The following is a 25,819-nucleotide window of genomic DNA, read 5'->3' as shown; positions in this document are numbered from 1 at the left end:
CTCTAATGTCTCAAAGACAAGATAGTAACATTATGATGCGAAGGAGTTAAACTCTTCAAATAACTTTCTAAGAACACACACTGTTCGTATCTGTCTGCGTAGATCTGCTCGTTTAAGCCTCATGTACGTGTTAACTTGCAGGCCTCTAGATCTACACACCGCTCGGGAGGAGGACGTGGCTCGACCAAAGGCTCAAAGAGCTCAATAGAGAGGTATAAATAATTTACTAACTCGCTGGCCGCTGTTTTGATTTCCACGGTTTGTTTTGAACAATGTTTGATCATTGATACGTGTCCCAGACAAAAAAAGAGAGAATTTGTTAATAATTCTGCAGTGCCTTACATGGTGCCGAACTTGTAGCTCTCAGATAAGCTCTCCCTAATTCGTGCAGAAGAGCTATGAAATTATTTTGAAATAATATTAATATTATTAATAATAATAATAATAAACCTTCCTGGTGCACCTGAAAAAAATGCATGATAGGCCTATGTCAGAAACGAGACGTCATTGTATAGACAACCATCCATGATGATCATTGATTGTTATTTGTCTATATTATATTTTAAAATATTTTTCTTGGTGTTCTTGCTGATGTTGAGTTAATATCGCAATTCACCTGAATTTATCAGCACAAATTTTCCCATTCAATCCACATGCTATGCTGGATTTTTTTAAATGGCTTTAAAATGCACAAGAAAATTACTAAAAGGTTAAAGTAAAATTCTTGTGTTTTATTTATAAGAATAACAGATTATAAAGGGTGTAGGCTTATCAATGCGCTCTGAAACGGATTGTTTTCATATCTTTTATCGAGCTCTCCAGCCGCAGCGAGTGAACTTTCACCTCGACCCTCAAACAGACCTTTTTTGCGGTAAGAGCTGACCATTTTACCTCCAGCCACACACTCTCTGCACGCACACACACGCACGCACACACATACACACACACACACACACCCCTCCTTCCCTCCCTCCCTCGGCCCTGCTCAGCGCGGATCGATAGCGCAGCATCTGCTGCGGGAAGACAGCGGTCCCACATCGCACTGGAATTTTTTTTTCTTTGCTCATCTCTAAAAATTAAACTGACAGACAGATTTGATTAATATTCCAAGTTTCAACACCTACCCGCATAAACTTCCACCTCTCTCTCTCTCTCTCTCCAACACAACACAAACGCGCGGAGCATAAATGCCTTTATTTATTTATTTTTTAAATGGAAACATGACACAAGTGTAATTTTGTTGCTTATTAGATCGTGCGGTTTAGGAAAGGTCGCGTGTAGGCTACTCTTAGAAAGAGGGTCATAGGTTGATCACTTGATAGATCAAGTGCAATGATCTTGTTTAGCACTTCTGTGATTGAGGGGAAAACTCTTATGTTAATTGTCCACCACTACACTGTAGGCTGACAGCTGATAAGAACCACTCCTTGTAAATACGCTTTGTTGCTTCAGTTAATTACCCTTAGCTTGGGAAAATAAAACTGTAGTTAATAGCTTAGTACATAAACGCTTTGGCCTTCTAATTGCACAGTGTTTTTCTTGTATTTTTGATTTTTTTTTTAAACCTATTTTATTATCAACAAAAATAAACCTAAAAATAAACACCATTCTCGAAGGGCTGGAAAAAGTAAAACTAAATATACAATATTACATCAATTTTTATATTTAGACTCAAAGTATTGCTGCGCATTTAAAAATTTACCTAACAGAAATGCAAAATAGGCTATGTGTGTGTGTGTGTGTGTGTGTGTGTGTGTGTGTGTGTGTGTCATTATTCATTACATTATTAAAGATGTACATATTTCAAGTAGCCTATATGATAAAATAAATTGTTTTGTTTGCAAAGTCTTTAAGAAAGCCTACCTATTTGACGTTTGAATAATTGTGATTGGGGCAACACAAGACATTTTGGGTTACGCGAGAACCTCAACAGATTGAGCCCTGAAAATGTTAGTGTTCTTGTTTTTGAAGTCATCTCTTCTGAAACTGTATAATTCGAACACCGTCCCGAGCCCCACCTAAGACAATGGCTTCTTGAGGTCCGCAGGAGGGAAGGAGTTAACGAGGGTTGTAAATTCACCCCACATCTGTCAGATTTTAAGAGTGTGACGTACAGAGAAGGGGGGCTGGGGGAAGAGAGAGAGGAGAGAAAGAGTTGGGGCCGAGATCGATGAGGATACAGAAGGGCAAAACCACAGAGATAATGACAGCGACGGAGCGCAATGCTTAGACATACATCGGCGCTCATTTCTGACACGGTTGCAGCATAGCGAAGTCCGGACATCGGACAAAATCGTACGGCTTTACGCGTCATTTGTGTTGCATCCTCGACAGTTATGGTCCAGCGAGAATCTAGCGGATAACGGGAGTGAAGGACCGGACCGAGCCATTGCTTTTATTTTTGAACACCGAGATTTGTCGATTACACACAAAAGTCGTTGTTACATAAAACAGGCTGTTGTGTGATTGTAAACTCGGGATATCTGCAGGTGTATAGAATAACCCATCCCATGATCGGCTTTTGATTGTGTTTTGGAGAGGCTGTTTCGCTTCTCTCCATCCAGTCGGATAAGCTACGCTCTGAGGTAAGCAATTCTTACTTAATTATTTTCTCAACCTGTTTTTTAAACCTCGATATGATTGTTTAAAGTTTAATGAATTTTATTAAATTGACAAAATAAGTGCTATTAATAGAAAAAACAGTTATTAGTAACGGATTTAATCATCATAGTGGTTCAAGTATTATAATATTTGTGACTAATCAATAAAGCTGAATAAGTCATCAATAATAAAACAGTGATCATGGTCCTCCTTTCTCTTTTTCAGCTTTGGTCACCAAGGCAAAAGCAAGACTCGCATGGATAAATTCAGAAGCATTTATGGAACACAGAATTTGCTTGCATGACCCAAGATGGTGCCACTGTGATGAAATGTCTCTGAGAGTACATTGAAATCAGATTTTGAGATATAAACAGCATCAGGAACTGTTTTTAGATCACATCTCCACACTCTAGACTGTTAGAAAAACACATCAGCTGGAATTTAAAGAAGAAGTGGAGCAAGGACGGTGTAGATATGGATGGTAATATGGGTGAGATGTCTGTGCACAGCCACGTAGAGCTGGCACACAGTCAGGACAGTAGAGCCATGCTGCACTCTCGGGATCTCACGGCTGCTTTCCCTCGTCCCTCTCTGGGAGGCCCCACTATGGGCCTGGAGGCTGACCACCAAAGCCCCGCGTATGACCACAGCATGGCAACTCTGGGGTACAGTAGGGACCCAACAACCAGCTGTGGAAGCACCTACACATTTATTAAAACACTCAAGCAATTTTGATGACAAATTCAAACACAATCATAATCTTAATCACTGCATTGACAGTGATCAATGTCATCGGCAGCTTCACGCTCATGCGAGAAGATCGAGGCCTGGGAGGAAACTACTATACACCGTACGGAAAAGACTTTGGTTTGGGACAGGGTCTGTCTCCACCGTTGGGCAGTGCAGGCCTGGAGACTGCCATGCATGGCTATGGTAGCCTGGGAAGTCAGAATGGACACAGTAGCCAGATGCTTCCAGGTGGCCATGAGGTCCATATGGGCAGCAATGGGGGTAACATCTGTCGAACAGCACCAGACTTTGGGAGGGAGATGTCACCGCCGTCTCTGGGGGGAGAGCATGGGGTCAGCCACCAGCTAAACAAAATGGATACCCATCAGCACACTCCCACCTACCACCCCCATATATACAACCAGAGTTATCAGCACCACCTCCCAAGCCAACAGGCCTCCAAGCTCGGGGATCTCCCCTCTTCTTCCCCTTCCTCCTCCAGCACCAGCTTGGGAAGGGAGGGCATGCTGGCCAGCTCACAGAACGGCGGTGGAGGGGAGGAGATCAACACCAAAGATGTGGCTCAGAGAATCATCACTGAACTGAAGAGGTACAGCATCCCACAGGCCATTTTCGCAGAGCGGGTTCTGTGCAGGTCTCAGGGCACTCTGTCAGACCTGCTCAGGAACCCCAAACCTTGGGGGAAACTCAAGTCTGGCCGCGAAACCTTCAAAAGGATGTCCCGCTGGCTACAGGAGCCAGAATTTCAAAGGATGGCCTCCTTACGTCTGGAAGGTAAAACGCTTGAGCTTGTTTAATTGAATTTGAAATGGACTGTTGTTGCGAAACAGATCAAATGCCCAAAATTAATAATTAAATCTGTATTACAAAATTAATAAGTGAATGTGAGTATTGTTAAGAACAATGGAAAATGGTATATATATATATGATTAACCACAAAACAAGTACCACAGATACAACATTATCTTTGACCAACAAATGCTCAACTTACAGTAAAATATTGGCACTGAAATGTTTCAATAGTGCTAAATAAACATTTTGTATACCACTGAGAAATAAGTAATATTTCACTTAAAATCTAGTGAATCTTGCTGTGTTACAATGTTTTGACATTAAAGAGGCTGAAACTTTAACTGTTGTCCAAAGCACACAAAGAGATCCAGAGAAAAACAGTAACATGAGAAAAGACGAAGGTGGGGGGGCGGGGGTGGCGATGCAGGGATGGGGCGGTTTTCAAAATGTCGGCTGGCGTGCTGCAGCAGCCACTGAGGATTGTGGGGTGGGAGACAAACACAAACACGTAGATTCTCCCAAAATCTTTCCGAATCCCAAGCGATCAATCACCTAAGCATGAAATATGCTTCAGAATGAATTATTCTGCTTGCATTACCACTACAGATATTGATTGGTGACCACTGTGCCCTCAGTCGTAGGGGTGTTCCATGCAACGAAATACAAGGAAACAATCAATGCCCCTTTGGCCTGTGTGGTACTGTGTCCTGCTGTTGTTTTCCGTGGTGGTCGCTAAACATGCCATTGTGGAAATTTTTACTGGCAGTAAATGTTCATTGAGTGGTGCTGTGATAACGTAAGCCCTGTTTTTTGTGAACAAAAAATGTCCAAGCTATAGGTTTCTTTTTTTTTGGTATGTTTTGTTGTTGTTGTTTTTATGTTTTTTTGTTTGTTTGTTTGTTTTTTATATGCATAATGCATAATTTAGGCTTGGATTATTAGTTGAAATAGTCTGCATAAATTTGAATTGATATTGACTGTGAATATTCTGTTGGCCAATCACCATCTGATGGATTTTTCTTAAGGCTTTTTTCACAGCTTCTGTGCTCAAAAGCATAAGTGGACACCACTGTATTTCCCTATATAACCCACTTTCCATGAGTGTTGACTTTTCTCACCATGCCCTTTGTTTAATTACTAGCTAGTATTGATTTCCTTGGGAAAGCAACGCAGAAGGCTCCAGCACACACCTCCTGTGAATAAGACGGCGTAAGCAAACATTAGAATGCATGCAGCTACACGCATCCTCTCGCGCAGACAGCAGGAGTTCAACTTACCGACAAATTTAATGATGATTCAGCTTTAATGCAGTGATTTTTAACAAGAGTTTATACAACAAATACCCATCCTTTTTAAATCCATCAGCACTTTTTTTACCCAGTTTCATGCACACTGCAAACTGGTACTGCAAATAGGGCCTGAGATGACACTGCATTTATTGTACAGTGAATGCATATTTTAATATTTTATAAGCTACATTTTTTTACCTAAAATTTGTATCCTGGTATACGTATCCTGAATCGTTTCTCTCTTTCTCTTACTCAGTTTTTCCTCAGGTCTTTTGTGTGGATGTGTTCTGTGCGAGCTTTGATTGGGAGAGAGATGAACAGAGAGAAATTCAGTCGCAGGGCAGGGTAGAGATCATTACTCTAAAGCTCAGCATTCGGACAGCATTGGGATTTCACACACAAGCACTGAAGCCTAAAGCTCTTGTCTTAAGGAATCAGAGAAATATAATCGGCTTAAATAGCAGAGGCTTCTTCACTGATGCTGTTACTTTTACATTTTCAGCCCCAAACTGTTTTTATAAAAATTGCATAGTTAAGTTTAGATCTCTGCCACCCTGCAGAGATTGACAATAAATGTGGTTTGGCACACAGAAGCTTCCCTTTCATCCAGCACTAAAGGGGTTAAAGCTCCTCTATAGGTCGGGGAGTCTGAGCAGCACAGATTTAATCAATAATTTCTATCAGCCCCTGGCCGAAAAAAAATCAGCAGGGGGTGGAGTAGGCAGGGAGTACGGCTTCGGGGGGAGAGGGGGGTGATAGGCAATTGGGGGGTGGGGGTGGTTTATGAAAAAGGCTTTCGATCACGTTTCAGCTACATGAGACAAGTGGTATACATCATGATTAGGGCCTGCTCCCACAATCGTAAGAACTCTATTGGGGGATGTTTATGTCTGGGTGTAAGGTGCAGAGCACAGAATTTATAGCATGGTAATTCCTACCTTTTACACATGATTACAACATCAGGAAGCATTTAGTTAATGGTCGCCGTTGTATTGGCGAAAGCCAGTGGGGCCGATAGAGAAAATCGGGAGTTGAACAGAAACATTAAAACGTGCATTTTGAGGGCAACAGTCTGTCCTGAACGTTTTGTTTCTTCTGGTTTGTTCATCTTCTGTTGTATTCGATATAAATCATTATTGTTCAGCACATTTACAGTCTTTCTCTTTATCACTTAATCTCCCTTATCCTGAATTTCCACTCAGGAATCAATAAAGTACATTTATCTATCTATCAAGTTGGCAGTTGTCTGATAGAGACTCTCTCTGGTTTTCAGGCAATAGTCTGGTCTACAGCCAGTGCCGTATTTAATTAAGCAGTATATTATTTAACAATAATAGCGGTATATGATAATTATCACGAAATATAAATGCAGATTATTGACAGCATTAGCTCCAACTGACATTTTTCTACTGCACAGGACTGCTCATTTTACGTACAATGTTTTCTATTTGAAAGATTTTTAGATCTTTCAAATTTTAGTATCTTTTTTTAGGTTTCGACTGTAATTTCCTGATCTGTTGCACATTTTTCTATAGCAGCGAAGATCTTCTACAATAGCAAAGGACTTATTCTCAAACTAGATGCACTTTAGATGCAATGTTTAACTTTTGAAAACGTTGAGATCTCTAAAATTTAAGATTTTTTTTTTCGCTTTTGACTCTAATTTCCTTATCGTTAGCATATAACAGTGACGGACTTAATTATTATATATTAAACTAGCTGCACTTCAGATTCAATATTTAACAATTGTGAGATCTTAAAAATTGGAGATTATTTTAGCCTTTGACATAACTGTCAACCTGCGCATCTTTCTTGGTTTTCTGCTGTTTACACTTTGAAACCTTTTAAATTATATAATTGTTAAAGGTGCAAGTCAGAAGTAAAAAATCTACACTGAATAGATCTTTATGAAACACTATTTATGTTTTCTGCAATTAACAAAGTGTAGAATCTATTAGATAACAAAGATAAACAGCTAATAATAAAGGAAAGACCAGTTAAGATTTTTTAGGTCTTATTTGTAAACTTATGTTTTTTCTGTCTCTTTTTCAGCTTGTAAGCGTAAGGAGCAGGAGCAATCCAAGCTAGAACGCAACCAGGGGCCCAAGCGCACCCGACTAGTCTTCACAGACCTGCAGCGTCGTACTCTCATGGCCATTTTCAGAGAGAACCACAGACCAACCAAAGACCTGCAGATCACCATCTCTCAGCAGCTCGGCCTTGAGCTTTCCACCGTAAGCAACTTCTTCATGAACGCTCGCCGCAGAAACATCAACCGCTGGATCGAAGAGGGCCGCCCATCCTCCACCGGCTCGTCGGGGTCCAGCACCGCGTCTCCAGCAGTGACCTGCTCCACGGCATGATGGGAAAATGAGCCGTTTTATGCTCTCCACAGCACAGGTTTACCTGTAGCTCCTAGAGTTTGAGATTTTTAATCAAGGGTGTATACAAATCAACAGCATATGAAACCAAAGATTAAGTCTGATCTTCGCAATGTCTAGACGAGACAGGATTTGATTGTAGTTTTAGCACTGATTATTTTAGCTTTAATCTCAAAGGATGAGCCCAAATCATTCACAAATCAACATATTGAGGGTTATGAAAAGGTACTGAATAGATATTTAATCTATTAATTTTGTAATTCGTTACAGCATCTAAAATCAGTGCAAATGTTTCTGGTTTTTCTTTGTTGATCATGACAGACAGAGAGTCAAAATTATATTTTTAGGGTTCTCGAGAGAGAGAGATGATTTTGCAACAAATGGAAAATTAAGGACCAAAGAAACAAAGAAGGATGCAAACAAATCTTTCAGAGATTCTTTAAAAGAGAAAAAAACTACTGGATAGAGAAGCTGAAACCAAAATATGAACATTTTTTGAGAGCTTGTTTTCTTTTTATATGCCTTTGTTACAAAAAGCCAGGTCTCATTGTCCAAAAAAGGCATCTGCTGTCAGTGGGACAACTACAGTTTCAGCACAGAACTGGAGTCGCATCCTCTCAGACATTATGAGGAGGAATTCGAAACAAAAACAGCCGTGTCCCTTTTTGCAACAGACATTTAACTTGTTGGTGAGATTCTGCTGACAGAATGGCTGAAAAGAGGAATCCAGGACGCTCTCTCCTCTTGCATAATTTCCATCTGATTTCAAATGATTTCTTAGATGTCACACTGAAGATGGAGAAATACTTTTTTGTTTTTTTGTTTTGTACAAATTTCAAGCACACAATCTGGCCGATGGCTGTTCGTACTGGAAAAAGCTCAAAATCTGGAAGACCCTGATGAAAAATACTTACAAAAAGCTTGAATTGAACATGAGTAACCACTTTGCATATTTATAATTATTTATGTATTTATTTCCAATCTTCTAGCTATTTATTTTATTTATTTGCTAGTTACCATCAGTATTTATTTCACAGTGTTGTCTGTGTGTGAAAAATGACCCTATCTCTGATAGGAGTCCCAATACCAAAGATTAATATTTGTCCTTCTGAATGTCCAGTGTTTCTCACCTCCTGAACGCTGTGTTAGATATCTCGATAGTCAAGCTAGCGTACCCATCCATGTTCATCGTTCACATGTGCTGCATGACTAGACCCTTTAGGCCACAGCCTGACCGAACAAATCGAGACTCAGCGTGATCCTAAAACAGTGGCTATGAAGTCGAGATGATTCTATATTTAGGCTGTTGAACTGTGATCTCCTCACTGCAGTCCTCATTATTTACTGTACGATGATTGTACATGCTGTGCCGTGGTCTCTCGGGGTGGGCCGTCGAGGGAGAGGTTGTCCCTTTTTCAATGCTCTTTCTCATTCCCCTGTGTTTAACCTTTGCAGGGCATGTAGTGAGGCCCCTTCACAGCACACACTTGAAAGAGGGCCCATGAAAGAGGCCATCGACTTTTGCCGACTTCAAAGAGGCCCTTTTTATCTGTGTCCTCTCAGCTGCTGGGGCCGGCGTTCTGCACTCGGTCGGACCCATGGGCTTAGGGCGTTCACGGGGAGGGGTGGCAGATCAGAGGCTGGCAGCATTACTGAATCACGGTGAGGAACGGGAGGGGTGTGAATGGGAGTTTGGGGATGTGAATTAAAGTTTAATGAGTGACAATTGTAGGCGTGCTGCTCGAGGAGCAAAGGGTGTCAGCGTGTGTGTCTCAACTCTCTAGCTCACCCTGTTGCAGCACTGGGGGTTAGCCGGGCCTCTCTTTTTGTAGAGATGTAATGATTTAGGTTATAATAATTTGCAAACTTACCGTGGTAGATGGTTAGAGATCACTCGACGACTTGTAGCGTCCCGAAGATCACATTTAGCAGATCATGGCAGACGCGTCTAACGTAATTTAGTATTTGGCGCCTCCTAGTGGACATTTTGGCCTCTTGCTTACTGAGAGGAACATAAATCACGCCATATTCTCGTAGTATTTATCCTCTTCAGATATATTTGACAGAGTTACAACAGTGTTTAAATCTGAAGTGATATTTCCATTCCGCCGTCCCACTGAGGTGAACCCGTTTGGCCATTTTTGTTTTACCCGACAGCTCTAATTTCATCTACCTCAACTGTGTGTGATGTGTCGTGTAGCTGAGATATAGCCTAACTGTACCAAAGATCCCATCCGTTCAGGGAGCGTCTGTGCGTTACTAAGTTTTTATAGCCAAATGTGCTGGAATCAATCCGTGAACACAACTAAATCACAGCCCTATACCTGCAGGCAGAGAGAACCTTGTTTGTCTGTGTGTGTGTGTGTGTGTGTGTTAGAGAGAGAGAGAGCGATTGAAGAACATTTATCAATGTAAAGACCAAATGGGAATGACAATCGGAGCAAGAGAGGGGTCTTGCTGATCTTATGATTGCTTATCCCTCCAAAAAGAAAAAGAACCAAAAAAAGTGTTACCATGTAAAAGTGAAGATCGAGACAAAAATAAATGTTAAATAGCTTATGTTTGTCTCTGCAAATATGATGCAATTATGTTCTAGCTGTGCCAGGAATCACTCGAATAAAAATATGATTTTAGCAAACTTGATTGTCGGATCACAACATAGGCTGACAGAATTCATTCTCTCAAGGCATTTTTGGCATTTGGAGATCCATTTCTTATAAGTTCAGATAAGCAGATTGAAAAGGTAGCAAGTGTTTTCTTTTTTCTTTTACCCATCACTCATCTGAAATCTCTTTCTGCTGGTGTGAACATCTGTGTCATTTTATGCCATTCTCTCCCTTGTGTTATCTTATGAATGTGGCTAATCAACCAAAGGTGTAAAAATCACAGCAATCTAAATGTCAATCATAACTGGACATTGTGTGCTGATCTTGAAAAATCCTTTAATACCTCATGTGAAACTGTTCGTTGTGATGTTGCACTGAATAAAACCAAGTCATTTGTAAACACTGAATAGATTGAAATAATTTTTTCCTTTTAAAGCTTTATAAGAAAAAAAAAAAACATTTAAAATTGTTTATTTATATTGTAAGACATTCATAAAATACATTTGGATTTCTTTAAAAGACAATTGGAAATGAAAAAAATTAAATAAAAAAAACAGCTAAGAAATTAAATTATGAAATAATACATTTCTTATCTATATTCATAGATGTCAACATGGTTTCAGTTACATAACCGGATAGAGGGCGTATGAGGCGATGCCACACATGTTGTTCTGGTTTCTGGCCATACGGATGTAGCCACCATCTCCAAATCCGGTACCCCAACTGTTAAAGTAAAAGATAACAATAAGCATATGCATTTATTAATTTCAGGGTTTTGTTTGAAAGTTGTTTTATTTTTATAAGACTTTGAGTTGGTACATTCCAAAAAAACAAAAATGAGACCCAGTCAGTTCAGGATCACAAAACTTCACACTCGTTCTGATTGTACCTGTTTTTGACCAGCCAAAAGTCCTGTCCAGCAATCGCACCGTATCCCACAGCCAGCACTGCATGGTTTATGTTTGTGGTGCAGGATGGATCATTGTAAACTCCTGTGGACAGATGTGAGATAACATTTGTCAACGAAAAATATAAATAATTTCAGAAAACTTGGTAATCGGTCTGACTGAAATGTGATGAAAAAGACATACTCACCACTGCGGTACAGGATAAACTGAGGGTGGGTGGCATCAATGGCAACTGAAATAGGCCCGATGTTAGCAACAGCCTGCTTCAGGGCCTCCTCATCTCCCTGACGGACGTAATAGTACTTGGTGCAGTTTGCTGCACGCTGAGATGGATTGTATCTGCACTGCCCTTGCTGTAGGACACATATATTTATTAGATTATATTCATAAAGAATGGATTGCAGATTTTTAAAAATGTGCCAAAAATGTCTGCATACATATCGCTAAAATCTTGCAGTGACAGTTCCTTTTTTTGTAATTATCACTTGTTTCGTCTTCACATGGACCCTCACAAACAACTTACCACTCCTTCATAAGGGTAAGATGACTCGGAGTCTATTCCACCATTATCAATAACATACTGGAAGGCAGCACTCATCAAACCACCACCGCAGCCGTAATTGCCGTAACTGGAGGAACAGTCCACCAGATTCTGAGGACTGAGGTCGACCAGCTTTCCAGTGGTCTTCATCAGCTGACCTTCAAGAGCCCCAACGGAGCTAAACGCCCAACATGAACCACATGCACCCTGACAGAAAGGAGAGAAACAAGATAAAACTAAAACTACTGAAACAAGAACTGTGGAATTTTTGCCTTCAAGCTACATATAATAGAAATAATGTGAACCTGAAAGTCTTAAAATTGCTTTTGTCTCAGGTCTATCAAAAGAAATAAAAAGCTATACAGACACAAATATAATTTTTTTTGTATTCTTTCAAAATATATGGTATAATCATACCTGGTTCTTCACACTGGAGACATATCCCTTCTCTCTCCAGTCCAGAGAGTCTGGGATAGCAGCTCCAGATGAGCCCACAAACTCTGCTGTTTGCCTCTTAAAGCCAGGAGGGACACGAATCGTGGCTAACGTTTGCAGGATCTCCTCTGTTGTCTGGGAATCAACATAAATAGGAAAATCTGAGTTTTAGATGAAATGGTGACTTGCTTCACCAGGCATCTGATATAGCCTGTGTCTGGCAAAATGCATAACTTTAATGCTGTATAATTTCTAGATATCATTTTAACTTAAACATCTAGAAACTTTTGTGAAGAAAAAAGATGAAAAAAAAAATAGTGCAAAAAAATAAAAAATAAATAAATTATAATAATAAAAAAATAAAAGGGATGATGCATGCTGCTCCCTCACACAAAAATCATTATTCAAATTTCACAGTAACTTCATGCTACAAATAGAAACATGGAAATTAAGTTTTGCATGTCAGGACTTATTCATTTATTAATACCAAGTATAATACATTAATTCATATAAAAAAAAAAAAAAATCATGGACAAAAGAAATGCAGTGCAAAGGGGAAAAAAAAGGGACACTGGACTCATGTTCTCACCATGTCACCCATGTGGTTCATGCCCAGGTCATATGAATGCAGGCCCATGGAGGCCTCCAGGTTGTGAAGGGTGATAAGCTCGAGGTTTCTCTCCCACAACTCCCTCCTGCCCAGTTCTTCATCCTGCCAATATAAACAACAGACAATTCCAGTTTAATAAACAGGTGCATCTCAATAAATTAGAATGTCGTGGAAAAGTTCAGTTATTTCAGTAATTTAACTCAAATTGTGAAACTTGCGTATTAAATAAATTCAATGCACACAGACTGAAGTAGTTTAAGTCTTTGGTTCTTTTAATTTTGATGATTTTGGCTCGCATTTAACAAAAACCAACCAATTCACTCTCTCAATAAATTAGAATATGGTGACATGCCAATCAGCTAATCAACTCAAAACACATGCAAAGGTTTCCTGAGCCTTTAAAATGGTCTCTCAGTTTGGTTCACTAGGCTACACAATCTTGGGGAAGACTGCTAATCTGAGAGTTGTCCAGAAGACAATCATTGACACCCTTCACAAGGAGGGTAAACCACAATCATTCATTGCCAAAGAAGCTGGCTGTTCACAGAGTGCTGTATCCAAGCATGTTAACAGAAAGCTGAGTGGAAGGAAACAGTGTGGAAGAAAGAGATGCACAACCAACCGAGAGAACCGCAGCATTATGAGGATTGTTAAGCAAAATCGATTCAAGAATTTGAGTGAACTTCACAAGGAATGGACTGAGGCTGAGGTCGAGGCATCAAGAGCCACCACACACAGACGTGTCAAGGAATTTGGCTACAGTTGTCGTATTCCTCTTGTTAAGCCACTCCTGAACCACAGACAACGTCAGAGGTGTCTTACCTGGGCTAAAGAGAAGAAGGAACTGGACTGTTGCCCAGTGGCCCAAAGTCCTCTTTTCAGATGAGAGCAAGTTTTGTATTTCATTTGGAAACCAAGGTCCTAGAGTCTGGAGGAAGGGTGGAGAAGCTCATAGCCCAAGTTGCTTGAAGTTCAGTGTTAAGTTTCCACAGTCTGTGATGATTTGGGGTGCAGTGTCGTCTGCTGGTGTTGGTCCATTGTGTTTTTTGAAACCAAAGTCACTGCACCCATTTACCAAGAAATTTTGGAGCACTTCATGCTTCCTTCTGCTGACCAGATTTTGAAGATGCTGACTTCATTTTCCGGCAGGTTTTGGCCCCTGCCCACACTGCCAAAAGCAAAAAAAGTTGGTTGAATGACCATGGTGTTGGTGTGCTTGACTAGCCAGCAAACTCACCAGACCTGAACCCCATAGAGACTCTATGGGGTATTGTCAAGAGGAAAATGAGAAACAAGAGATCAAAAAAATGCAGATGAGCTGAAGGCCACTGTCAAAGAAACCTGGGCTTCCATACCACTTCAGCAGTGCCACAAACTGATCACCTCCGTGCCACGCCGAATTGAGGCAGTAATTAAAGCAAAAGGAGCCCCTACCAAGTATTGAGTACAGTAAATTAACATACTTTCCAGAAGCCCAACATTTCACTAAATTTTTTTTTTTTTAATTGGTCTTGTGAAGTATTCTAATTTATTGAGATTAATTAAAAGAACCAAAGACTTAAACTACTTCAGTCTGTGTGTAATGAATTTAATTCACAAGTTTCACAATTTGAGTTGAATTACTGAAATAAATGAACTTTTCCACAACATTCTAATTTATTGAGATGCACACACATACATTTACATATATGCACACAGCAATATATAAAAGTAATGAAGTCACTGGTCAAACTATTTAAGACTCAAATTAATACAAATGATTTCTTTAACAAATAAGCCCATGAAACAAGTTTTACCAGTTTGACAGGAAACAATGAAGACTTTGCATTTCTAACTAAACGTGATTAAAAAAAAAAAGAAAAAAAAAAGGATGTGGTAGATGTAGGTAAAATATCAGCTTTTGGATCTGACAGATGCTTGTTAAATTCATATTCTCACCTTGCTGGAGTAAAACTTGTTATGCGTCTTCTTCCACAACTCCCAGTGCTGGTCTAGATTTGTGTTGAAAAAGGCCAGTGCTGCACTACAACACACAGCAAACAGCAAGCTCCCGAGCATCATGGCCTGACAAGATCAAAACGGCTCATAACAGATACCAACAAGCATTCAAACATCAATAATTTATCTGAAAATATATTCTCATTGAATTATGTTGATATCTGGTTGATATGTCAGATAGGCTATCATCCACAATATTAATAAATTATTTCAGTGAATGAGACTTCTAAAAAAAAAAAAAAAAAAAAAAAAAAAAATACACACACATACACACACCTACTGGCCAAAACAGGTTCTGTTCAATGAGGAACTTAAAACAGCAGTGAGCTGCGAAAGAGCCGTTCACACCGAACATATTTGTGATTTAAAAACAAAAACAATTTATAAAACATTATTAGGTAACATTATTAGCATTTATAAAACATGTCGTGAGAAGCTGAAAAAGCAAAGAGACGAGACCCAAGGGCCAAAGACGTCTGTTACATGATGTTCACATAGAAAACCAACCTTTCCTCTTTTTCACCACTAGCGCGAAAAAAAAGTGCAAGGATTTAAATTAAAATATATATCTGATGTGAGTGACAACATGAGTGAATCCTCAGAAAGATCAGGATCTTTGAACAATACAAACTGTACTATCATTTTTGTTTTTTGTTTTAGAGACAGAAAGAGAGAGAGAACATCAACAAAAACGACTTTCGTTAAAAAGACATGTGAAAGTAAACAACAAAAAACGAAATGACATGTCTCGTCTCACCTGTGCACTCCTGTCAAGCTACACTTCTAGACGACGGTAAAGGAGGTGATGATGAATGAGTTCCTGGTTGCTTTACTTTTATTTTGTTCCATCACGTGCAAATCTCGGCCCATTGTCATATGACACAGCTGTCTTCCTCTTTGCCCTGTTATGATTAAAATAATTAATTAAATAAATAAATAAATAAATAATGAACAAATTAATAGGCCTATTGATGGATCAGAACAGACTAGCAGAATTATCTATCCACCACCCCATACACATACATTTCTGGCATCTTGAGATCCACTTATTAATATAGTTCAGATAACCAGACCGAAAAATTAGCAAGTATTTTAAAGCTGTTCTAAAATCTCTTTCTGCTAGACTGAACATCTGAAAGGTTTCATGACATTCTGCCTTTCCATGTGTGACAAGGCTGTGGATTAGAAAATACATCAACTCTCACCTGTCTTTTCTTTAGCCTAAATCTTTTGATTTAAAAATGTTGATCTTATATGACAAAACACACACACACACACACACACACACACACACACACACACACACACACACACAATAGAACTATTTAAAAAGAGAAAATTTGATTAAATAATTGTTACTAAAAAAAATTACCCAACCATATGTTACAAAATGTATCTTTCGTAAAAGACGGTTCTTGCTCTGTTTTCGGGCAATCTGAACAATCAGCCACACGCAAATACAGTGGAAATATCCCCATCTAGTGCTAAACTTAGTATTAGCATAAATCACACATACAACCAAACACAAACAATTATAAAAATTGTGTGTGGTATTTGAAACTTCATCATATAGAGCAGTATCTGAAACTCCATGTATCTTTGTAGTTTTTTTGTTTGTTTTTTAACTTCTAAATGATCCTGAGATTTTTTTTATGAGTGTTGGCCAAGTAGCAGTTGATAGCATTAGGAGATAGAAAAACAGGCTCTGAATGTTCTGGATTTTTGGGGGGGGGATGCCCGTTGCCTTGTTCAGGGACAGGTGTGAATGGTCTTAAATATGAACCTGTAAGTGCTCTGGTGGGATGCATTTGTTCCTTTTGGTATTATAAGTAGAGAGCATAATAGGCCAGCCAGACAGTTTTGTTTTAATGTAGTAGTGGAATTTTGATTAGCATTTGCATTGAAATGATAATACTTTGATGGATAATACTTAGATCTCTACCCTTGACACATGGTCTACCACACTGTCTATTCTTTCAGTTTATCTACTACAATACAAGACCCATATGTATTATTCACTTATTTTTTTTATTTTTTTACTTTTTCCATTTCAGAATGCCACCAACGCAGAAAGGTCATCTATTCAGTGTGCAGGATGTGATTGCTGCAGTCCAAAATGGAGAGAGTGATTTTGAAATGAACTCAGATGACATTGATGCAAGTGACTCAAAAGAATGAAAATGCAGGTGAAATGGACAAAGAAACCCACCAACCCACTGACAGCCCAGCAAATGATGATGTGGACATCAAGCCCCCCCCTCCCTCCATGACAGGTTTCGCTGGCTGAAAAAGGAGTTTATCAGTCCCAGTACTGATTTTTCTGGTTCAGAAATCACCAATGATGCCACCTCCCTCCTCACCCCACTGGAGTACTTCCAAAAGTTTGTGACAGAAGACAAGATTGAGGCTCTGAAAAGAAACACAAATGAGTACAGCTTGCAAAAAATTGAATTTCTGTAAACACCAATAATAAGGAAATTGAGAAGATGCTTTGCATGTACCTGAAGATGGGCCTAATGCAAATGTCTGGAGTCCGTATGTATTGGGAGACAGACACACGGTACACCCGTTTCTGATGTGATGTCCCGCAACAGATTCCAATCTCTGTTGACTTCATTACACTTTACAAACAATTTAACTGTGTCAGAGATGGAAAAGAAGGACAAACTCTGGAAACTCAGACGATGGCTGAATTAATTCAGGGAGAGATGCCTGCAGGTGGTACCTGAAGAACATAACTCTGTGGATGAAATGATGATTTCTTTCAAGGGGAGATTCAGTAACATCAAGCAGTATATGCGTGGCAAGCCACACCCATGGGGGTTCAAACTGTGGGTGAGAACTGGAATCTCTGGCATGCTGTGTGACTTTGATGTGTACCAAGGGATTGTAGATGGAATACGACAAGCCGAATCTGAACTTGGACTATCAGGTGATGTTGTGATGAAGCTCGCCTCCACACTTCCAGAGGGTCAAAACTACAACAAACACATGGGAGGTGTGGATTTGTTGGACTCCGCTGGTACATTTACATCTTCTGGCACACCATCATCCTTGCTATGATTAACGCCTGTCTCCTCTACAAGCGGGGTAGAGATACTGAACAGGAGATAGTTTCAGGCACAACTTGCAACCTCTCTCATCCTGGTGAACACACACAACACAACTCCCAAGAGAGGGCGACCATCTTCAGGGAAGACGAACACATTCACACAGAAGGTGACATCAGGGAGCCCTTTGGATCCTCAGAAGAGACCATCCTCAACAGATGTGAGTCCCCCAGCCAAGAGGTCATCAGACCACCCCCCACTGGATGTACGCAAAGACATGATTGCACATTTCCCAGTAAAGACGAAGAGAGGATGTTGCAGACACTGCAATAATGGATACACAAACACACTGTGTAGCAAGTGCAATGTTCGCCTGTGCTTCTCAACTGAAAAGAATTGTCTTAGGGACTATCACTGCAAGTAAACACAGACTTCATTCAAACCACATTGAAAGTGATAGAAGAAAAAGTTTTATAAATACAATTTTTTTTTTTCAATATTTTTATTAATAAATGCTTATTCATAAAAAAAATATTGTTGTGTGATTATTACTCATGATATTGTTATGGGGCTAAGTAAGCAATCAACCCTGCAAATGAATGCTTAAATGCTTTGTAGGCTATATCTGTTCAGACAAAGTGAGTACAAATACAGAAATTCTGCTCCTAACTAGAGCCAACGTTGCAATATTAAAATTTTTACTTAATTACTTTCTATTATGTCATTTAAAAAAGAAAAAAGAAAAATCTTTAATTTCTGCATCAGAGGCCTACATTTTTTGACCTCTCAATATCTGAGAGGTCAAAAAAAATCAGCTAATTTTTTTCTATATTTGAGTATTACAGGGTTAAAATCTAATTGGTTATGATAGTGATTTTACCTGAGTAGTACTCATTCACATGCTGCTGATATGATTAGCTGGTCATTTTGTGTCAGGATCAAAAAAATAGTGAAATTTGTTTCGTTTGTTTTTTGGCCAATGAAGCTTTAAGCAATTATTTAAAATGCACAATCTAGAAACAATGTGAATGAACACCACAACAACTTAAGCAGCAAACTTTGCAAAACACAAAATTTATGTCACTGCCCAAACTTTTGGCCTTGACTGTACACCCAATTCAGGTCTTGCAGTCTACTAATGATCTTATTAGTTGAATCAGGTGTGTTAGATGAGAGAGACATACAAAATGTGCAGGGCTGGGGGTCCTCCAGGACAGGTTTGAAAACCCCTGCAGTTGCTCCTTGTGTATGTGGATAATCGACTAAAGATGCATTTGTTTAAAAACAAAACAAAAATCACAAATCTTAAACTAGGGTGACCAAACGTGGCATTTTCCAAGGACACGTCCTGGCCAGGATTTCTATATTGCCTAAAATATCCACATTTGGCTTTGTTTGCGCTGTGCAGACCAATTGTTGTATAACAAAGTACCGTGAGATCTCTAGAGAGCAGACGGCTTCTTGTGCTTTTGAATCGCTCTCATGGTTCTTTGACGTCATACACCGATCGGTGTGCTCAGTGCTGCTTCAAGTCCAACACTAATATGTACACGTATTTGCATTGTTTTGACCGTTCTCTGTAGATCCCACCTTCTCAGGCATCACAATTGGTCGATTACATACAATGTCAGCATGTTATTGGTCAAACGATCATTACCTTCATTAAGTATGAAAACAGGAAACCAAAGCCTGGATATTTTAGGCAATATAGAAATCCTGGCCAGGATATGTCCTGGGAAAAATGGCACATTTGGTCGCCCTATCTTAACCATAATTGTGTGCTGAGCTTATAAAAAAAACAAAAAAAAAACAAAAGCACACATACACGTGCGAGATGCCAGTTAAGAATCACTTCATCTTGTAAGAATCTGTGGTGTACAAACATCTGAGAGATGTCTTTAAGATGTCAGTTTTACATACATTCTAAAAATCAAACATCTTAAAGACATTTTCTAAACCTCTTCTTGATGTCTGAAAGAATGCAGATGAGAAAACACTAAATAAAAAAATAAAAAAAATCTTGCAGATTTAAATGCAGACGTCTCTGTGATGTACGTGTGCCATCAGGGATAGCCTGTGATGCTGCACTGACCAGCTGTCATTTGTAAATGTATTGTAAATATAAAGAGCATAAATAGCATATTTTCTTTTAAAGTTTCAACATAGGCCAAAGAAAACGATTTAAAATTCCATATTTACTTTAGTAAGCTTCATAAAAGACAATGGAAATGTAAAAACACATATAGATCACATTTACATCCTAAAAAAATTAAATCATAAAACAGTAAATTTCTAATTTTGAAATGTTCATAAATTTCAACAGCATTTCAGTTACATAACCGGATAGCAGGCATATGAGGCAATGCCACACATGTTGTTCTGGTTTCTGGCTATACGGATGTAGCCACCATCTCCAAAATGGGTACCCCAACTGTTAAAGCAAAAAAAAAAAAAAAATCATCGTGAATAAAATTTCCGACCCAGTCATCTTATGATCACACAACTTCACACTCGTTCTGATTGTACCTGTTTTTGACCAGCCAAAAGTCCTGTCCAGCAATCGCACCGTATCCCACAGCCAGCACTGCATGGTTCACTTTTTTTGTACAGGTTGGGTCATTGTAAACTCCTGTGGACCGATCCAAGAGAACATTATAACATCACAGAACTAACCCCACCTAATAAGATTTTGAGCTGGTAATCAGTTTGATTGAAAAATGTTAAGAGGAGAAAAAATAAATAAAAAAAATACTCACCACTGCGGTACAGGATAAACTGAGGACGGGTGGCATCAATGGCCACTGAAATGGGCCCAACGTTAGCAACAGCCTGCTTCAGGGCCTCCTCATCTCCCTGACGGACGAAATAGTACTTGGTGCAGTTTGCTGCATGCTGGGATGGATTGTATCGGCACTGCCTTTGCTGTAGGACACATTTATTAGATTACACAGTAGATATAATAATGGATTATAGTATTGTAGGTTTTTTTTTTTTTTTTTTAAACCACATCAAACTGACAAATGCAAATTCAACAATGTAGAGACCTGCCTGCAAACGTATTGCTCAGATTTTACTTCTAATAGGACAACTAATGTTTGTGTGAAATATTTATCAAATACTTTTTTCTTCACATGGACCCTCACAAACAACTTACCACTCCTTCATAAGGGTAAGATGACTCGGAGTCTATTCCACCATTATCAATAACATACTGGAAGGCAGCACTCATAAAACCTCCATTGCAGCCTTTGTTGCCATAACCGGAGGAACAGTCCACCAGATTCTGAGGACTGAGGTCGACCAGCTTTCCAGTGGTCTTCATCAGCTGACCTTCAAGAGCCCCAACGGAGCTAAACGCCCAACATGAACCACATGCACCCTGACAGAAAGGAGAGAAACAGGATAAAAACTACTGAAACAGGAAACTCAAGAACCTAATGGCTTGTGAGGCTGCAGAAACAGCATTCTGACCAATCAGTTTTAGTTGCTGGTTTCTGAATTTCCAAATCGTCAGAAGCAGTTACAGGAAAGGGGAAATAAACTCCCTCAAACACTGACTGGGCAAACAAAATAAAGGAAGTGAAATTAAATGAGAAAAAAAAATTAAAAAGAAAAAAAAAAAAAAGTGACACCAAGTTCTGATAAAGAATGTGGTCAATTTACATGACATCACAAGAGCAAAATCTAAACCACAGTCAAGCCATTTTCCATATGGTCAGTCTCCCTGCTATAAACTAATTGTCTTGTTAAATAGACAAAAATAAAAAAAATAAAAAATCTGCAAGCAGTGATACAGGGCCAAGCGCAGAGCAGGAAGAGCAAAAACAGCAGAAATTGAATAAACATGAAAAACAGCTGGTTCAGAACTATAGATGAGAATGAACAAGTTCAAATGAAATTGAACACAGCATGGATTACAAAAAAAAAAAAAAAAAAAAAAAATATATATATATATTTTTCCCCCTGATCTGGATAATAAAAGGAATCAAAACAGCACAACATTACACACAATTTTATAAAGTTGCACAACAAGATCTAACCCACAATCTCCAGGTCAAGTGTCACTTGCCAGATCTTGTTGTGCCACTGCGAAGATGAGGGTTCACAAAGATGCCGAAGCTGAGAAGTTCAACTGAGAATCAATTCAAAGTAATAAATTTGTACATAAATAAGGGAGGAGGAGGAGGAGGAGGAAGAGGACATACAAATGCAAAAGGGGATACAGCCTCTTTGGGGCTTGGCCCCTAAAAACAGACACTCAACTCATAGAGCAGATAGCATACTTTCAAACAGAGTACATTCACACCTGCATCTTCACACTGGTGACATATCCCTTCTCTCTCCAGTCCAAAGAGTCGGGGATAGGAGCCCCAGAAGAGTCCACGAATTTTGCTGTTTGCCTCTTAATGTCAGAAGGGACACGAGTCGTGGCAAATGACTGCAGAATCTCCTCTGTTGTCTGTGAAAGAGACAAAAATTGGGAAAATAGAAATACGAAAAAATTACAGCGGTTTAATTTCTAGATATTTAACAAAAAAAATTATATATATATATATATATATATATATATATATATATATATATCTATATATATATATATATATATATATATATATATATATATATATATATATATATATATATTTTTTTTTTGTAAAGAAACCCAATATAGAAAAAAAAAAAAAAAAAAAAATTAAGATGACCTGATCTAGCTGGAAGCTATTGCATGCAGATAATGAACAAAGAAACACACACCATATCACCCATGTGGTTCATGCCCAGGTCATATGAATGCAGGCCCATGGAGGCTTCCAGGTTGTGAAGGGTGATAAGTTGAAGGTTTCTCTCCCACAACTCCCTCCTGCCCAGTTCTTCAACCTGCAACAAACAACATTCTCATTACAGGGATCACACATGTGGTACATTGTTGTGAGACTGCTCTCATTGCATATATTATAGATATCCTTTGTAAATACTTCCAGTTTAAAGACAAACATTTCAACAATTCAATCAATATATGAATAGCATCAACACCACTTCAAACTATAGTAGTAAAACTTTTAGTCTCACAACACAAACACAACCTAATCAAAACACCATTATGAAAATGCAACCATAAATAGATGAAAGATCCTCATTGGGACCATCTGACAGATGCTTGTGAAATTCATATTCTCACCTTACTGGAGTAAAACTTTGTATGTGTCTTCTTCCACAACTCCCAGTGCTGGTCTAGATTTGTGTTGAAAAGGGCCAGTGCTGTGCTACAACACACAGCAAACAGCAAGCTCCCAAACATCATGGCCTGACAAGATCAAAACAGCCAGTAATAATTACTGATATGCATCAATTTTATCAGATTTAATATAATTTTATCAGCCTAATATTTAGGCTACATATACAAGTGGACAAAAAGGAAGTTAAAACGTCCAAACGTAGTAAAATTGATGGAGGAAATCCAAGTAATCAGACAATAAATCCAGACATTAAGTTGGTGTTCACAGATTTCCCAAAATGGGCTGTACTTTTATAAACCAGAGCAATTGTGTGATTCTTCCTGTACATCGTGTATTATATGTCGGTGCCGTTTTTTACAACCCCAGTTTTAACCTTAAAGGAAAAATGAGTTTTAACCAGATGGATTAATGAGCCAAAATGACACAAAGAGGCAATTTTAAAGGTTAGCCACGCAAAATGAGCAAGAGAACTCATGAGCCAGAATAACGAAGAAACGGAAATTAAACTGGTGTTTGATCGACTTCACCCGATCCTTCATTCAACGACACATATACACGACAATTAAAGTATTTTGGGAGCGTTTACACGTTACACCCAAAGTTACTACAAACTAACAAAACACTGAAAACCTTTCAAATCTCTTTGAGGAAAAGTTCTCATAAAACCAGTCAACACATTAACTAAAACCGAAAGAGAAACTTATTTGAGAGAAAAACCCGACAAAGGAGACTTTTGTTACAAAGATAAAATACATAACAGTCATGAAAAACAATAAAAAATGTGTTTATGTGTCTCGTCTCGTCTCACCTGTGCACTCTCGTTTAGCTGCACTTCTGGTGGTCTGTAGCGGAGGTGGTGATGATCAACGTCTGTGAGTTCCTGGTTGCTTTGCTTTTATTTTGTTCCATCACGTGCTAATCTCTGCCTATTGTCATATGGCACAGATGTATTTGCTTACTTTTTGCTTCGCCATGTTAAAAATGTATAGCCTATATTTGATGTAGACCTAATCAAAAATAAAAATGTAATTAAAAAACAAAATGTAATTAATGTAGTTAATAAAATAATACAATGGAATGTTTTGATTAATACAATATTTAAAGAATATTAGTAGCCTATTTATTAACTCAATATTGTTCATTAAGCGAATGATATATACTATTATTAATATTAAATTTATTATATGCAATTGTAAGATGCAAGGCAACTTGCAGCCTAACCTAAAAAAAATATGTCCGAGGTTGTGTAATTATAGTTTGAGGGGATTTTCCACGTATAAACCAGCGAAGTTACACTGTAACTGTAAAGTAAATTCCAGCAGCAGCTGTCATCTAATAGAAATACACAGTCTAGGCAGGATTCTCACTAGGTTCTAATATAATATGTCAATATTATATGTTTCACAAGGATTGGAAACGAAAATGTTTTTGTTCTACGTGCTTTCTCATATGTTGTGTTCGGGTCGCCATCTAGCGGAATTTATATTAAACACCAGAAGAAGACATTCCTTAATTGATTCACAGTAGACTAACTATTTTTCATTTCAGACAAAAATATAGAAGACTTGATAACAACGTGGTAGTTGAGACCTACACTCATAATTAGACTTTATTACATGATATATGAAAGTACACAGAAAACAGGAAGACAGACAGAGGAAATCGTGGTTAAACACAACATCAGATCACGCGAACACATGACATATAAAATACCTTACACTGCTGGCCTGGTATTTGTCTTTGAGAGTGTATATGCTGCAAGTTTTAGGTCCTAGATGAACATGTGCTTAGAATGACATTTCTTACCATTGGAAAAAAAGCTATAAAGGCCACACAACCACTGCGGAATTGGACATGACCTAATTTTTCCCTTTCATGAAGCATTTGTTATTCACTTATAAAATGAGTCATCGTGATTTGACAAATATTTGTGCTGACCTGGTGCTGACTTTGATTAAATGAATATAACAACATTTGGAATTATTAATAGTTAATATTACGCTGTGTGGTAAAACGGTTAATTATCGTTTTTCCTCTCAGAAAATAGAATTTTGTGGATTCTGAATAGGCTTATGGTGTTTTCAAAACATCCATCGGTCACAATGATGTGGACTTCAGTTAAAAACTCTGTGGAACATTTACTACAGCTTTCAATCATTCAGAAAGTACATAAGCAAACTGTATGTAGAACCGAAAGTGCAGTGTTCTGCATTCACTATTTTAAACAGCTACTTCATTACATTTCACGTTATGCAAAGCTTTCTGAAATAAAGTCTTATTCAATCAATAAGAAATAAGAAATGTAATCAACAGACAAATAATAAATGTGACTGAATTATCATTGGAAAAGTTTGAAAAAATAAATGTGAAAACAACAACAACAAAAACAATTAAATGTTATTTGTCCCATCTTTAACACTAATAGTGGCTTATGAATGCATTGCTCAAGTTTTTATTCATCATCTTAATTTTTGTAATTGTGTCATTTAGTAATTATTTCTCACAATTATTACTTTGTTTCATTTGACTTATGTTTACATTTGCAGCGTATTTTCTTGTAATTTGGACATCACAAAATTAAGAAAATATGTAATATAAATATATAATAAGATAGGCTATAT

The 25,819-nt window shown here is 38.4% G+C and overlaps 2 protein-coding genes and 1 pseudogene across 2 annotated transcripts; 1 reads left to right on the top strand and 2 right to left on the bottom strand.

Annotated features, from left to right (window-relative positions):
• Positions 1-1,959: 1,959 nt before the first annotated feature.
• Positions 1,960-10,826, top strand: LOC109051924 (annotated as a pseudogene).
• On the bottom strand, positions 10,736-15,819 carry LOC109089990 (cathepsin S). Its single transcript, XM_042772669.1, has 8 exons — positions 15,669-15,819; positions 14,852-14,977; positions 12,893-13,015; positions 12,286-12,438; positions 11,851-12,075; positions 11,515-11,680; positions 11,309-11,411; positions 10,736-11,142 (listed from the first exon to the last, which is right to left on the bottom strand). The coding sequence occupies exons 2-8, from the start codon at positions 14,972-14,974 to the stop codon at positions 11,043-11,045; spliced, it is 993 nt and encodes a 330-aa protein (XP_042628603.1). The 5' UTR covers positions 14,975-14,977; positions 15,669-15,819; the 3' UTR covers positions 10,736-11,042.
• Positions 15,820-20,141: 4,322 nt separating this feature from the next.
• LOC109056426 (cathepsin S-like) lies at positions 20,142-24,152 on the bottom strand. Its single transcript, XM_042772668.1, has 8 exons — positions 24,007-24,152; positions 23,141-23,266; positions 22,717-22,839; positions 22,268-22,420; positions 21,116-21,340; positions 20,718-20,883; positions 20,488-20,590; positions 20,142-20,392 (listed from the first exon to the last, which is right to left on the bottom strand). The coding sequence occupies exons 2-8, from the start codon at positions 23,261-23,263 to the stop codon at positions 20,293-20,295; spliced, it is 993 nt and encodes a 330-aa protein (XP_042628602.1). The 5' UTR covers positions 23,264-23,266; positions 24,007-24,152; the 3' UTR covers positions 20,142-20,292.
• Positions 24,153-25,819: the final 1,667 nt, after the last annotated feature.

Source organism: Cyprinus carpio, chromosome A16 (assembly GCF_018340385.1).
Source record: "Cyprinus carpio isolate SPL01 chromosome A16, ASM1834038v1, whole genome shotgun sequence".
NCBI lineage: Eukaryota > Metazoa > Chordata > Actinopteri > Cypriniformes > Cyprinidae > Cyprinus > Cyprinus carpio.
Note: the sequence above shows the minus strand (reverse complement) of the source record. Positions and strands in the feature narration are given on the sequence as shown.

Bases quoted from the DNA above. Each gene is read 5' to 3' on its own strand.
- LOC109089990 (XM_042772669.1), bottom strand. From the start codon at position 14,974: ATGATGCTCGGGAGCTTGCTGTTTGCTGTGTGTTGTAGTGCAGCACTG. The intron at 11,681-11,850 runs GTAAGTTGTTTG...TGTGTCCTACAG, and splicing joins CTTACCCTTATGAAGGAGTG to CAAGGGCAGTGCAGATACAA. The intron at 11,143-11,308 runs GTACAATCAGAA...TTACTTTAACAG, and splicing joins TTTTGGCTGGTCAAAAACAG to TTGGGGTACCGGATTTGGAG.
- LOC109056426 (XM_042772668.1), bottom strand. From the start codon at position 23,263: ATGATGTTTGGGAGCTTGCTGTTTGCTGTGTGTTGTAGCACAGCACTG. The intron at 22,840-23,140 runs GTGAGAATATGA...TGTTTGTTGCAG, and splicing joins CAAAGTTTTACTCCAGTAAG to GTTGAAGAACTGGGCAGGAG. The intron at 22,421-22,716 runs GTGTGTGTTTCT...TCTCTTTCACAG, and splicing joins TGAACCACATGGGTGATATG to ACAACAGAGGAGATTCTGCA.